Source organism: Podarcis muralis, chromosome 10, assembly GCF_964188315.1.
Source record: "Podarcis muralis chromosome 10, rPodMur119.hap1.1, whole genome shotgun sequence".
Lineage (NCBI taxonomy): Eukaryota > Metazoa > Chordata > Lepidosauria > Squamata > Lacertidae > Podarcis > Podarcis muralis.
In genome coordinates this window covers 74,659,223-74,673,272 of record NC_135664.1, presented here as the reverse complement: position 1 = coordinate 74,673,272, position 14,050 = coordinate 74,659,223, and the positions used below count along the sequence as shown (strand labels likewise).

General features: G+C 48.4%; 1 protein-coding gene across 11 annotated transcripts in view; it reads right to left on the bottom strand.

The window, feature by feature from the left end:
• The window catches only part of SHANK3 (SH3 and multiple ankyrin repeat domains 3), a 431,788-nt gene that overhangs the window by 59,313 nt on the left and 358,425 nt on the right, over positions 1-14,050 (bottom strand). For all 11 annotated transcript variants that reach the window (XR_013394458.1, XR_013394460.1, XR_013394459.1 and 8 more), the window contains one exon: positions 682-817. Coding sequence is in view for 8 of the 11 variants with exons in the window: in XM_077935409.1 (XP_077791535.1) it covers positions 682-817 (136 nt within the window). In the remaining 3 variants the exon portion in view is untranslated. The remainder of the gene's footprint in view (positions 1-681; positions 818-14,050) is intronic.

Here is a 14,050-nt window from a genome sequence, read left to right as displayed (position 1 = left end):
GTCCTCAGTGCAGCATCTCCCGCAGGCTAAAATCCACCTCAGGCGCTCTGCTCTATCGCAGGCAGCCTTGGGGCATCATCCTGCACTCTTCTCTCCAGCGCGGAGGCCCCAGGGCGGCTTCCGACTCTCCAGCGATGTGGGCCAGCTGGTCTGACCCCATTGGCCACCCACGCTGGTGCGTCTCCCTCCTGCTTTGGAGCAAGCAGCTTCTGGTGCAGCGGATCCCTCTGAGGTCCTGGGCCTTGCAGCTCCTCTGCAGGATCTTGGAAAGGCTCCAGATCTGGCCCTGAGCCACGTTGCCCCTTGGCCGGCCCGTTCCACGAGGGTTGTGCATTGCACGCTGTCTCCTTCTCTCTCTCTCTCTCTCCGCTCTCTTGGTAGGGCTTCATCCAGCGCACCTTTTAACACCTCAGGCCTCTCCTTGGAAGCGTGGGTAGCTACGTGTGGGCCACCCCACGTGATGTGGGCCACCGAGGCTGCTTTCCTGACAGGCCCGAGGGCGGCCGGATGGTGGGATGTACGAGGAGGGCAGTTGAAGGCACCGAGAGGTACCCCAAAGATGGGGGAATGAGAGCCAGGCTGGGCTGGGTGCCGGGGGAGAAGCAGGAGACCCGGAGGAGAGAGGGGCAGAGAAGGGCCAGGGCTGGGGTGTTTTTTGGGGGGGATGCGCTCTGCACTCACCTTTCTTCCGAACAATGTCCTCCGACTCTGGCTTGCGGCTGACAGAGACAACTTTCATCACCAGGTGGTTTCCCCCCTGGCGGATGAGAGACACCACCTGCTTGTGCCCAACCTTCACCACGTTCACACCGTTCACCTAGGGAGGGAAGGAAGGAACAGTGAGGAGGAGGAAGCTGCCCTGCGAGGCCACCTGGAGGCCTGTTTCGTAGACTCGGGAGGGACCCCCAAAGGTCATCCAGTCCAGCCCGCCACTTGGGAAATGAAAGGTCCAGCAAGGTGAGAGAGGAGGTGGCCAGGATTATTATTCATTTCATTTCTATACTGCTTTATATTTTTTAGCAAAACGTCAAAGCAGTTTACAGCATATTAAAACAATCCAGAATCAACAATTTCTGAAGAAAGGCAACTATAGAGTATAAAGTCAAAGCAACATAATTAACGGAAAACTAAGATAAATGTTCTCTTTAAAAGATTTCAAAATAAAACATTACAAAGGAGGCCAACTCCAGAATTTAACAGAAACGAAGTTAACAAACAAAAAATCTTAAACATTTCAAAAAACAACAACCCAAAACTATTGCTAAGTGAAGTCAAATATAAAATGCATATTTAAAGCAGCGTAATTAACAAGAGAATAACGGCTGTTTGGCAGACACAAAAAGACGGGGCAAAATAACCCAATATTTATTTATAAAAGGCAAAGGTACCCCTGCCCATACGGGCCAGTCTTGACAGACTCTAGGGTTTTGCGCCCATCTCACTCAAGAGGCCGGGGGCCAGCGCTGTCCGCAGACACTTCCGGGTCATGTGGCCAGCGTGACAAAGCTGCATCTGGCAAGCCAGCACAGCACACGGAAACGCCGTTTACCTTCCCGCTAGTAAGCGGTCCCTATTTATCTTCTTGCACCCGGGGGTGCTTTCGAACTGCTAGGTTGGCAGGCGCTGGGACCGAACAACGGGAGCGCACCCCGCCGTGGGGATTCGAACCGCCGACCTTGCGATCGGCAAGCCCTAGGCTCATACGAGCAAAAATTTAATGTGAGTAACATGGATGCTTTTTTATATATATTATGAAGTGGAAACTTAATAAAATAATAAGCCAATATTTAGGCCAAAGCACCACTTTTTGTCCCATTAATAGTCCCCCCCCCACACTCCTCGAGGCAGAAAGATGTTCCAGGAGCCGCTGTTTTCTTAAGAAGCTTATGCTCATTTGGGGGAATAACTGTTTACAGGTGGAACAGACGGGAAGCAGGTGCTCAGGGAGGGGGGGGCGTGAGGGCCAAATACAGCACCAGCCCCCCCCCCCTTGCCAGACTGCTCAGGCTTCTTTCTCCATCCAAACCCAGGAGGTTTCTTCCCTGCTCCAACACCCCCCCCCAAAAAAAATCTTTTTTTGTCCCACACCCTCAGGCCTAAAGACAGGGATGGCGGAAGCTCTCATCCCCCCCCCCCCCCAGTTTCTCATTTCCCCAACCTTAAATGTGGCTGTCCATCTGCAGCGATTTGTGCTTTCTCTCTCTCAATTTATATAAAGAAATCCTCATGAAAATCTGTCAGTGTTTCAGCGCACATTTCTCCTAATATGCACATTTTTGTACACCGTTTTGACTAACATGCACAGTTTTTTTGTACACAGCTTTCCTTAACATGATGTGCTTTGTATGTTTTTTTCATTAATACAGTCATAGAATCATAGAATCATAGAGTTGTGGTCTATTCCACAAGGGCCATTGAGTCCAACCCCCTGCCAAGCAGGAAACACCATCAGAGCACTCCTGACATATGGTTGTCAAGCCTCTGCTTAAAGACCTCCAAAGAAGGAGACTCCACCACACTCCTTGGCAGCAAATTCCACTGTCAAACAGCTCTTACTGTCAGGAAGTTCTTCCTAATGTTTAGGCGGAATCTTCTTTCTTGTAGTTTGGATCCATTGCTCCGTGTCCGCTTCTCTGGAGCAGCAGAAAACAACCTTTCTCCCTCCTCTATGTGACATCCTTTTATATATTTGAACATGGCTATCATATCACCCCTTAACCTCCTCTTCTCCAGGCTAAACATGCCCAGCTCCCTTAGCCGTTCCTCATAAGGCATCGTTTCCAGGCCTTTGACCATTTTGGTTGCCCTCCTCTGGACACGTTCCAGTTGGTCAGTGTCCTTCTTGAACTGTGGTGCCCAGAACTGGACACAGTACTCCGGGTGAGGTCTGACCAGAGCAGTCATACCTCGTGTTGCGTTTGCTTCAGGTTGTGCATTTTCAGGTCACATCCCGTGGAGACCCAGAAGTACCGGAAAGGGTTACTTTCAGGTTTCACCGCTCACGCATGCGCAGACACGCAGAATGACATCACGCGCATGCGCAGAGGCGGCGAATTGCGACCTGTGCATGAGCAGACGCAGGTTGCATTCTTTTCAGGTTGCGAACGGTCCTCTGGAATGGATCCCGTTTGCAACCAGAGGTACCACTGTATATGCATCTTTTTCGCACACTGGAGAACCGCGTCACAAAATTCAATTTTCAAAGGATTGCTGCTTCCTCTGTGCTTGTGTGTTGGTTCAAAAGATGCAAGTTAGGCAGTTTCACATTAAAATTCAAACAAAACCAAACTTATCTGTCCCGATGCCTAACCCTGCTCAATGGTTTTAAGAAATGGCTTCAAGTGACAAGGAAGGAGATTCCGCCTCAACAACTGGAAGAACTTTCTGATAGCAAGAGCCGTTTGACAGTGGAACGGTCTTCCTTAGGAGGTGGTGGACTCTACTTCCTTGGAGGTTTTTAAGCAGAGATTGGATGGCCAACTGTCACGGATACTCTAGCTGAGATACATGCATTGCAGGGGTTGGACTAGATCAATGTTCCTTCCATCTCTACAGTTCTGTTGTTGTTTAGTTGTGTCCGACTCTTCGTGGCCCCCTGGACCAGAGCACGCCAGGCACTCCTGTCTTCCACTGCCTCCCGCAGTTTGGTCAAACTCATGCTGGTAGCTTCGAGAACACTGTCCCACCATCTCATCCCCCGTCATCCCCTTCTCTTTTCCAGGGAGTCTTCTCTTCTCATGAGGTGGCCAAAGTATTGGAGCCTCAGCTTCAGGATCTGTCCTTCCAGTGAGCACTCAGGGATGATTTCCTTCAGAATGGAGAGGTTGGACCTTCTTGCAGTCCATGGGACTCTCAAGAGTCTCCTCCAGCACCATAATTCAAAAGCATCAATTCTTCGGCGATCAGCCTTCTTTATGGTCCAGCTCTCACTTCCATACATCACTACTGGGAAGACCATAGCTTGAACTATACGGACCTTTGTCTACAGTTCTACGATTCTATTATTCTAAACAGCAAACATATTTAAATTCACCCAAGAGCAGCTTGGTAGGTGTAGAGCTAATGCACATCTGGAATCTAAGTTTCAAATGAGAAACACTGGCAGGATGATAATCTGGAACACTGTTTATAAAGCAGTAGAATCACAGACTTGAAGAGCTGGAAGGGACCCAAGGGTCATCTAGTCCAACCCCCCTGCACTGCAGGAAATCTGGTTAACCATTGTGAGGACAGAGTGCTGGACCAGATGGGCCCCTTTGGCCTGATCCAGTGGCCAATCTCTTCTTATACTCTTAGCAAGGCTGGAGCTTCAGTTGGGAGTTTGGCACCACTTCCCCCCTCCTTTTTTTTAAACTTTGGGTCCTTTGCTGTTGACCTGCCTCTTAACCTAATGCCCAGCACAACCCAGGAAACCCGTTTTCTTCAGCGTTCCTTATTATTTGCTTGCACAAAGTTTGCGGGGAGGCTAGATGGCATTCCTTCTGGTGGCTTGCAGGTAATTCAGATGACTCTGCGCTAAGCAGCAGTTCTTTCTTTCTTTTTTAAAATAATATTTATTACTTTTACAACAATTTAAACACTACAAAAAACAACAACAAAGAAAAAACAGTACATTACAATACAAAAACACTACATAACATTAAAACATTAAACTAACAAGACAAAACAAAAACAATTTAAAAACACATCAAAAAAAGAAAAAGAAAAAAAATTCAATATCTTATCTTTCTTTCACATATTTCCATGACCTCCTCACACCTCCCTTTTTGTATTCCACTTCTATTAATTATTTCAGCACTTCCTTTCCACCTTCCCCTGTTTTCTATCCTATAATTATCTTAACACATTTTAACCTTATTTTCCCTTTAATACTCTATTAATCTATTTATACTTAATTCCTTATAACATTTCTACTAAAGCCATATCACTTCATTCCAACATTCTTCTAGCATTCATTAATTTTACAATATTTCTGTAAATAGTCTTTAAACTTTTTCCAGTCTTCTTCCACCGACTCTTCCTCCCTGGTCTCGGATTCTGCCAGTCATTTCCGCCAGTTCCATATAGTCCATCAAATTCATGTGCCATTCTTCTCTGGTGGGTAAATCTTGTGTCTTCCAATACTTCGCGATGAGTATTCTTGCTGCTGTTGTGGCATACCTAAGCAGCAGTTCTTTCGCACTTCCCACCGCAATTCCCCTTCATTGCAAAAAGTCCCACCTTTGAGGGATGTGAGCATGTTGTGCAAAGAGCTCCAAGCCAACGTTTAACTGCATAGCCTAAATTTGCAGGTTTATAACTGAATCCTACCCCCCACAAAAGTGGCAGCTTGGAAGTTTCCCTTGTTCCACCACCCTAAATAAACCAAATTTCTTCTTCCAATGTGATTACCATATTTTTCGTTCCAGAAGACGCACCTGACCATAAGACGCACCTAGTTTTTAGAAGAGGAAAGCAAGAAAAAATATATATATTCTGAACGAAGCAGTGGATGTATGATTTTTGTGGTTCATGCTGTGGCCACAGACATGTGATTTGACGGTGAGTTTGGGGTAGCCCAATGCAAAAATCCTGAGAATTCAGGTGGATCTGTGCATTGTAACCATGTTTTTGTGCCATTGCGGCCCCACGAAACAGTGGATGCGTGATTTTTTTGGTGCAGGCTGTAGCCATGGACATGCTATGTGATCTCATGGTGAATTTGGGGTGACCCAATGCAAAAATCCTGAGGATCCATGTACTTTTACCTCCCCCTTCCCAGGCAGCCTCCTTTATCGCTAGCTTCCTTTATCTCCCTCCTGATCGCTTTCCGATCAGCTGCTCAGCAGCTTCGTTTCAGCACCCCCTTCCCTTTTTCTAAAAAAAAAAAAAAAAGGACGGCCCTGGGCAATTCGGCTCCAGGGATCACGCATTCACTCCATTTCTCCTTACTTTTCAGGAGGAAAAAAGTGTGTCTTATGGAGCGGAAAATACGGTAGATTCTTGTCTAATTAAGAGTCCTGCATGTTGATGGCAGTGTGGCTTCTGGGACCTGGCTCTGGAGGTCTGAGCCTCAGAATGCCCTCTTAACCAGAGGAGAAACTGAGGCAGGCCTGGTGGCAGCTGCGGAGAGAGGGGACTGCTCACAATGTATATGGCACCAGCTGCTCCAGTGCTCAGAGCCAGCTGGGCTCAGTGGTGCCACGCCAGTCCCAGAGTCTGCCAGCTAGGTACCACCTAGCCAGATGAACCTTCCCAAGGCACACCTGAGCCCTGAAGGCCACAGCGTCTGGGACAGAGGTGGGCTTGCGGTGAGTCAACGTTTCTGAAACAAAAGCTGTTTGCTTCAAATGCCGGCTTCTCCCAATGACATCCCTCAGCTTCCTTTCTCTCCCCAGTCAGAAAACTGAAATGTTGGTTCAAAATAGAAATTCTTGCTCAAAAGTGTTGAATGTCATTCCTCTTAATTAGACTTGCAAAAATAGCCGGTTTTGCACACTAAAAAGAAGGCGGCAGCAGCAGCAGCAATAGCAACAAAAGATGAAATTTAATGAAAGGCGCTTGGACAAAAATCACTTGGGGGGTCTCTTTAGGGTCTCCCCAGACAGGCTGGAGTTCTGCCAGCCGGGGTGGCAAGGTGGAGACCAAATTGTCCTGGCAGATCCCTCAACTCTGACATAAGAGCATAAGAAGAACCATCTGGATCAGGTCCATCGAGTTCAGCATCCTGATCTCACAGTGGCCAACCAGATGCAAATTATGGGAAACCCGCAAGAAGGATTCAAGCACAAGGGCAACTGTCCCCTCCTGTGGCTTCTACCAACTGGGATTCAGAATCATGGCTGCCTTGAACCATGGCTGCAGAGTCAAACCTCCTCCATTAATTGCTTCATGGACATGTTGCAGAATACGGCACAACAGCAAAAATGCTAGCTTGGTCTCCCCATCTCCCAATACCAAACCTAAAGATTATCTCCCACTTGGACTACTGCAATGCGCTCTACGTGGGGCTACCTTTGAAGGTGACCCAGAAACCGCAACTAATCCAGAACGTGGCAGCTAGACTGGTGATCGCCGAGACCACATAACACCGATCTTGAAAGTCTTACATTGGCTCCCAGTATGCCTCTGAGCACAATTCAAAGTGTTGGTGCTGACCTTGAAAGCCCTAAACGGCCTCGGTCCAGTATACCTGAAGGAGCATCTCCACCCCCATCATTCAGCCCGGACACTGAGGCCCAGCACCGAGGGCTTTCTGGCGGTTCCCTCCCTGCGAGAAGTGAGGTTACCGGGAACCAAGCAGAGGGCCTTCTTGGTGGTGGCACCCATCCTGTGGAACGCCCTCCCATCAGATGTCAAAGAAATAAACAACTACCTGACTTTTAGAAGACATCTGAAGGCAGCCCTGCTTAGGGAAGTTTTGAATGTTTGATGAATCATTGTATTTTAATATTCTGCTGAAAGCCGCCCAGAGTGGCTGGGGAAACCCAGCTAGATGGGCAGGGTATAAATTATTATTATTATTATTCAGCCAAATTGTGTGGCAGGAGACTCAAGAGAAACGAAAGGGAGTTCTTCACAAAGCACATGCTTAAGCTATGGCGCTCCCTAGCACATGATGGTGGGACAGCCACTGGCTTTGGCGACTTTTTAGCTTAGAGAAAAGGTGAGTAAAGAGGCAACACAACAGAAGTTTATAAAATTACGCCTGGCATGGAGAAAGCAGCTTGAACAACCCTTCTCTTTTAACACTGGAATTGGTAGATGCCCGCTGGAGATGAATGTTGGAAGATTCAGGACAGATAAAAAAAGGACTTCTTTATGAAGCACATAGTTAACCTGTGGAACTCCCTGCCACAGGAGACTGGGACGGCTGCACACTTGAACGGCTTTAAAAGAGAACTGGGCAAATTCAAGGAGGAGGAGAGGGCTCTGGGTGGCTCCTTGCCACAATGGCTACGCTCTGAAGAGGGAAAACCAGTGCTCATTTACTTCCACATTTGCCCAACCCAGGGTTGTGGCCAGCGTCATGTCTGAACAGGCTCACCAGAGTGTCATTCCAGAGAACTAGTCTTCCTTCTTTTTCTAGGGATGATGGTTCAAAAGGACCGCCTCTGCTGTGTTAGAAGCCACATTACATCTCACAGTTAAACAGCAAAATTCTTGAGCTCTGAGGCTGCTCTGCTCTGCAGTGGCCTTCGCTTGAACAAATGCAAAATTAATCTTCATTCTCGGACTCTCTTTGATCTGGTCAGTGGTGAAGACGTTTCTTCGCAGCCCTTTGCTTTTGTAGCGCTGTGCTAATAGCTCTGTCGCTAATCCAGAAACAAGTTTTCTGGTAGCGATGAGGAGCCGTATTATCAAAAAGAGGAGCAGCTGGCAGACAATTCCAGATTTTGCCCTTTGCCACCCTGAAATATAAAGTTGCTGTCAGAGAATGCAGCCTCTCCGATGGATTCCTTGGAGGCTGCCTTTGTGAATGTCATCTGTCATGTGTGATCAAGTTGAGATTCCTGCATTGCAGGGGGGTTGGACTAGATGACCCTCAGGGTCCCTTCCAAATCTGTGATGCTGTGATTCTATGAATTGGCCAACTCTGAAGATGCGGCAGGAGAGGCACTTAACTAGCCAGAGGGAAAACTCAAAGGGAGATTTCCCAGTGCTCAAACCTGGATGGAAGTTCTAGGTGTCTGGTGATGAAGAGGCCATGCCAAAGCACACAGAAGCTCTCCTCTCTCCAGCACATCATCATCATCATCATCATCATTTATTATTCATACCCCAACCATCTGGCTGCGTTTCCCCAGCCACTCTGGGCAACTCCCAACAGAATATTAAAAACACAATAAAACGTCAAACATTAAAAACTTCCCTAAACAGGGCTGCCTTCAGATGTCTTCTAAAAGTCAGGTAGTTGTTTATTTCCTTGACATCTGATGGGAGGGCGTTCCACAGGGAAGGAGCCACCACCAAGAAGGCCCTCTGCCTGGTTCCCAGCAACTTCACTTCTTGCAGGGAGGGAACCGCCAGAAATCACTTAGATCTGGACCTCAGTGTCCGGGCTGAACGATGGGGGTGGAGATGTTCCTTCAGGTATACTGGACCAAAGCCAAGTAATAGGGGGAAATCACATTACCTTGACACTAGCTGCTATGTGCAGAGCAAAGGTACAAAAAAATAATAATGAGGGTTACCAATGACTACTAGCCAAGATGGCTGTGCTTCCGTGGTCGGAGGCAGAAATGCTTCTGAATATCAGTTGCTCAAAAACACAGGAGGGAAGAAGGCTATATGTTTGGGTCCTCATAGAGGGTTTCCCTTGGGGGCATCTCAGTTGTGCCTGCCGTTCTTTCTGGGAAAGCCACTTCTGCCTTAGGGAGGAGGTGGGGTTGCGGGCTTCACGGCCCCTTCACGTACCCAGGGGGTGGGAGCCCGGCCCCTGAACGATTGGGGGACTCCCAGCTGCGTCACCCTCTGGCTGGCCAATCGGGATGCTCTGGGGGTGTGGCCTGCCCTATTTAAGGCAGGACGCAGCCGGGGATCTCCCTCTTTGTCCGCTCGCCAGCTGCTCCGGTTTTCCCACCCTCCCGCCCTTGAAGGTTTGCTTCCTTTGACCTTGCTATGGACCTTGGTTGGTCGCCGTTGAGGGGCCTGGTAGGAATTTTTCCTCTTGGCAACTTGGCACCAGCCACTTGGTTTTCACCTACCTCGTAGCAAATCGTCACAACTTTCTGGGTATTGGCGGTTAGGCACTGGTATTGCTCTGTAGATGGAAGAGGGGAGGTAGTGCCATCACCTGGCCCACATTTGGAAGGGTATTCCATTAAAGGATTCTGGGGGGCGTGGCCCTGTCTGAAGCCTAGGGAGGTGAGGGCCTAAGGCACGCCCCCTATCAGTGACCCCGGGGGAGCTCCTAGTTGATGTGCAACAGCAGGACTCCCCCTACTGGTGGTTAACCCTTCCCGGACTTCAAGCAGACGGGCTGGAGTCAGATATACCGTATTTTTTGCTCTATAAGACTCACTTTTTCTCCTCCTAAAAAGTAAGGGGAAATGTGTGTGCGTCTTATGGAGCGAATGCAGGCTGCGCAGCTATCCCAGAAGCCAGAACAGCAAGAGGGATTGCTGTTTTCACTGTGCAGCGATCCCTCTTGCTGTTCTGGCTTCTGAAATTCAGAATATTTTTTTTCTTGTTTTCCCCCTCCAAAAACTAGGTGCGTCTTGTGGTCTGGTGCGTCTTACAGAGCGAAAAATATGGTGGTCGGTTAGGTCCAATGCCTAAGCCAATACCGCTCATCACCTGTAACCAAGGAAGTCGTGGCCTTTTTAAGCCCATTAACTTTAATAATTGTGTCGTGTGCCATTATTTCTGCCTGGGGGGCGGGGCGGGAACTCGCCACACAACTGAACCTGAGCCCTTCTCCATGCATGACCCACAGACCTTAGCTGCAGGAGGACAGGGCTGGAGGAAGACCTTTTCTTCATGCACTGAAATGCACAAGTTTCGTGCTCCACCAGATCCAGGCCTGCCTCCCCTGGACTTTTGCCTTTGCGCATCCCACCAGCTGGGAAGCGTGACTCCCCCTCTTGCCAGCCACTCCCTGGCTGCTGTTGAGTAATGCGTGAAATACGGCCACACTTCTGGGATTCGGCTGGTGGCATCGCTAGTGACAAACGGCACCATAAAACACCGTTCATCTTCACCGCTGCCAACTCCCTTAAAACAAAAGCAAGCGCAGACCGTGCGTCTATTGCAAGTTCATCTCCTCTTATGGCCAGCTGCCTCGGGAGGCCCTGTTGCAAAGGAGGCAGGCAGCAAGGACGGATTTTTAAATAAATGTTATCAGACCAGCTCCTTCTGCCCTTTTGTGACCTTTCTTCCTATGATGCATTTCCTTATTCCAGAGGCTGAAGCTTCCTCCCTCTGCCCAGTGCCAAAGCACCCCACAACTCATTGGCAAAGGGCATGGCAAGCCCCCTCTCACCACCCCATAGGGGCAAGGAAATGTGTAGCTGGACCCAGGGTAAAGGCTGGTGCGAGAAGAGGGCAGAGGGAAGGGTCTGCTTTTTAAACTGCCCGAAAAGATGCTCACCTTTTCCTTCGATTGGGAAAGGGGTTTGCAATGGCTATGATGATGACATCTCACAATACAGTGGTATCTTGGTTCTCAAACTTAATCCGTTCCAAAACCAAAGCATTCCAAAACCAAGGCGCGCATTCCCATAGAAAGTAATGCAAAATGGATTAATCCGTTCCAGACTTTTAAAAACAACCCCTAAAAAAAGTCGTTTAACATGAATTTTACTCTTTAATGAGACTGTTGATTCATAAAATAAAAGCATATTGATTCATAAAATGAAAGCAATAATCAATGTACTATCCTATAAAATAAATAAGAGAGCAAAAACAAAAGTGCCAAACTTAACCTGTTCTGGAAGTCCGTTTGACTTCCAAAATGTTCGAAAACCAAGGCACACCTTCTGATTGGTGCAGGTGCCCTGGAAACAATAGCCAACAACCGCAGCAGACATTCTGCTTCCAAAAAATGTTCGAAAACCAGAACACTTACTGCCGGGTTTTCGGTGTTTGGGAACCAAGGTGTTTGAGTACCGAAGCATTTGAGAACCAAGGTACCACTTTACTGTCACAACTACCCCTACTGTTGTTAAATATTTGTACAGGCGTACTTAAAAACACAAACACATGCATTAAGGACTCAAAACAACCACTTGCCAAATCCTAAAACAACAAAAAGTTTTTAAATCTGCAATAGGCAGAGCAGCAAGGTTCCAACACTGCAAGCCTTTCTAAACTACAGGACATTCTGGAGTACCCTAATGCTAGCACATTGATTCATGGATGAGAGTCCACTTGCAACAGACAAGCATGGCGACACCTATGGAAGATTTTCATAGAACTGTAGAATCACAGAAGGGCTGGAAGGGATCCAAAGGGTCAAGGAGTTCAACTCCTTGAAATGCAGGAGTCACAGGTGAAGAAGCGACAGCTCATTCCACCTCTACTTAGAAACCTCCAACGAAGGAGACTCCAACACCCTTCCACTTGCCATCAGAAAGTTTGACCTGGTGTTTAGTCCGAATCGCCTTTCTTGTTGTTTGAAGCCATTGGTTCGTGTCCCACTCTTCAGAGCAAGAGAAAAATTGCTGGCTCCCTCTTCCATGTGACAGCCCTTGAGATATCTGAAGGTGGATCTCATATCTCCTCTTTTCCAGTTAAACATACCCAAATCCCCCAACCGTTCCCCATAAGGCTTGATTTCCAGACCCTTGGACATCTTGGTTGCCCTCCTCTGCACACCTTCCAGCTTGTCAACATCCTTGTTAAATTGTGGAGCCCAGAATTGGATGCAGGACTCTTGACCAAGGCAGAACAGAGTAGTGCAATGACTTCCCTTGACACTAGACTTCTGTTGATGCAGTCTAGAAAAGTGTTAGCCTCCCATCTCATATTTGTGCAGCTGTTCCTTCCTGCCTAAGTGCAGAACCTTACAACTGTGCATTTGTCTTGTAAACAGAAGCATTTTTCCACCCAACTCCTTAAAAAACAGGGGCCTTCTCCATTGTGGCAGCATGACTGAACAAGCTTGATGCTTCAGGAAATCTGGAATTTGGCCTCAAGGACAGAGAACAGCAGAGCACAGTGGCCTGATCGCACGTAAGCGTCATCCAAACTGTGACTTGCCATGAAGAAGAAGGCATGCTGGCGCCCAGAGAGAAATGGTGGCAGCTGTCACTCATTCCCCACTGCTGGTGCTGCAATATCAAGAGCTAAGCCATTGTTTGTCAAAGAACCAATGGACTTCAGAGTTGGAAGAGTCCCTACGGACCGTCTAGTCCAGGGACAGCCAACTTCCAAGAGACTGTGAACTCTACTCACACATTAAAAAACTGGCAGTGATCTACCCCATTTTCTGGGGGTTCAGGTCAAAGTTGTTGAGCTTTTCTTAGGGGACGAAAAACCGCTCACTGACAGATGGCTAATGAAACTGTCAGCGAGGCTTCCGCCTTTCGTTCTAGCGATCTAGAGGGCGGGGCAAGGGGGTGGGGCCGGATGGAGGAGCCAGCAATCGAACGTAATCTGACTAATTTTCCCAGGGATTGACCAATAGATTGCCTCCCCAAACAAGGCACATGCGGCAAGGCACACCTTGGTTGCAGGTGGTGGCTCCCAGTAAAAAGGTAAAAAAGGGTAAAGGACCCCTGGACGGTTAAATCCAGTCAAGGAGACTATGGGGTTGCGGCACTCATTTCACATCAGGCCAAGGGAGCCAGCGTTTGTCCACAGACAGCTTTCCAGGTCATGGGGCCAGCAGGACTAAACCACTTCTGGTGCAACGGGACACAGTGATGTAAGCCAGAGTGCACGAAAACGCCATTTACCTTCCAGCCGGAGCTGTACCTACCGTATGTTCCGGCGTGCAAGACGACTTTTTATCCCTGGAAAATCTCCCCAAAAGTCGGGGGTCGTCTTATACGCCAGGTATACGCATTGGGAAGGAGGAGAGGGAGCCGGTGAGCAGAGGCGCCCCTTCTGCTGTCGCTCCTCCTCCCTCCCCACAGAAGGGGACACGAAAATCCTTCCGAGCATGGTGCTCACCCACCCACCCGCCAAACGCCTTGCCTTGGGCTGCTGCTGCGATGGCAGAGGCAGCGGAGGGGTGCACGCTCTGCCCCTGGTGGCGCTCAAACTCTAGAACTCTAAAACTCTAAAACTGAACAGCAAAAGTTGGGGTTTGTCTTATACGCCCAGTCGCCTAATACGCAAGAATCTACGGTATTTATCTACTTGCACTGGCGTGCTTTCGAACTGCTAGGCTGGCAGGAGCTGGGACAGAGCAATGGGAGCAGGGATTCAAACCGCCAACCTTCCGATCAGCAAGCCCAAGAGGCTCAGTGGTGTAGACCACAGCACCACCTGCTCCCCTTTAGCTCCCAGTACTGCAGCGTCAAGACCAGTGCAGAAGGCAAGTGGCTATTATTGGCTCTCTTGGTACCAGCATGTTTACACATTTACAGTAAGTTTTAGTTTAGTTTGATTTACACTGACATAA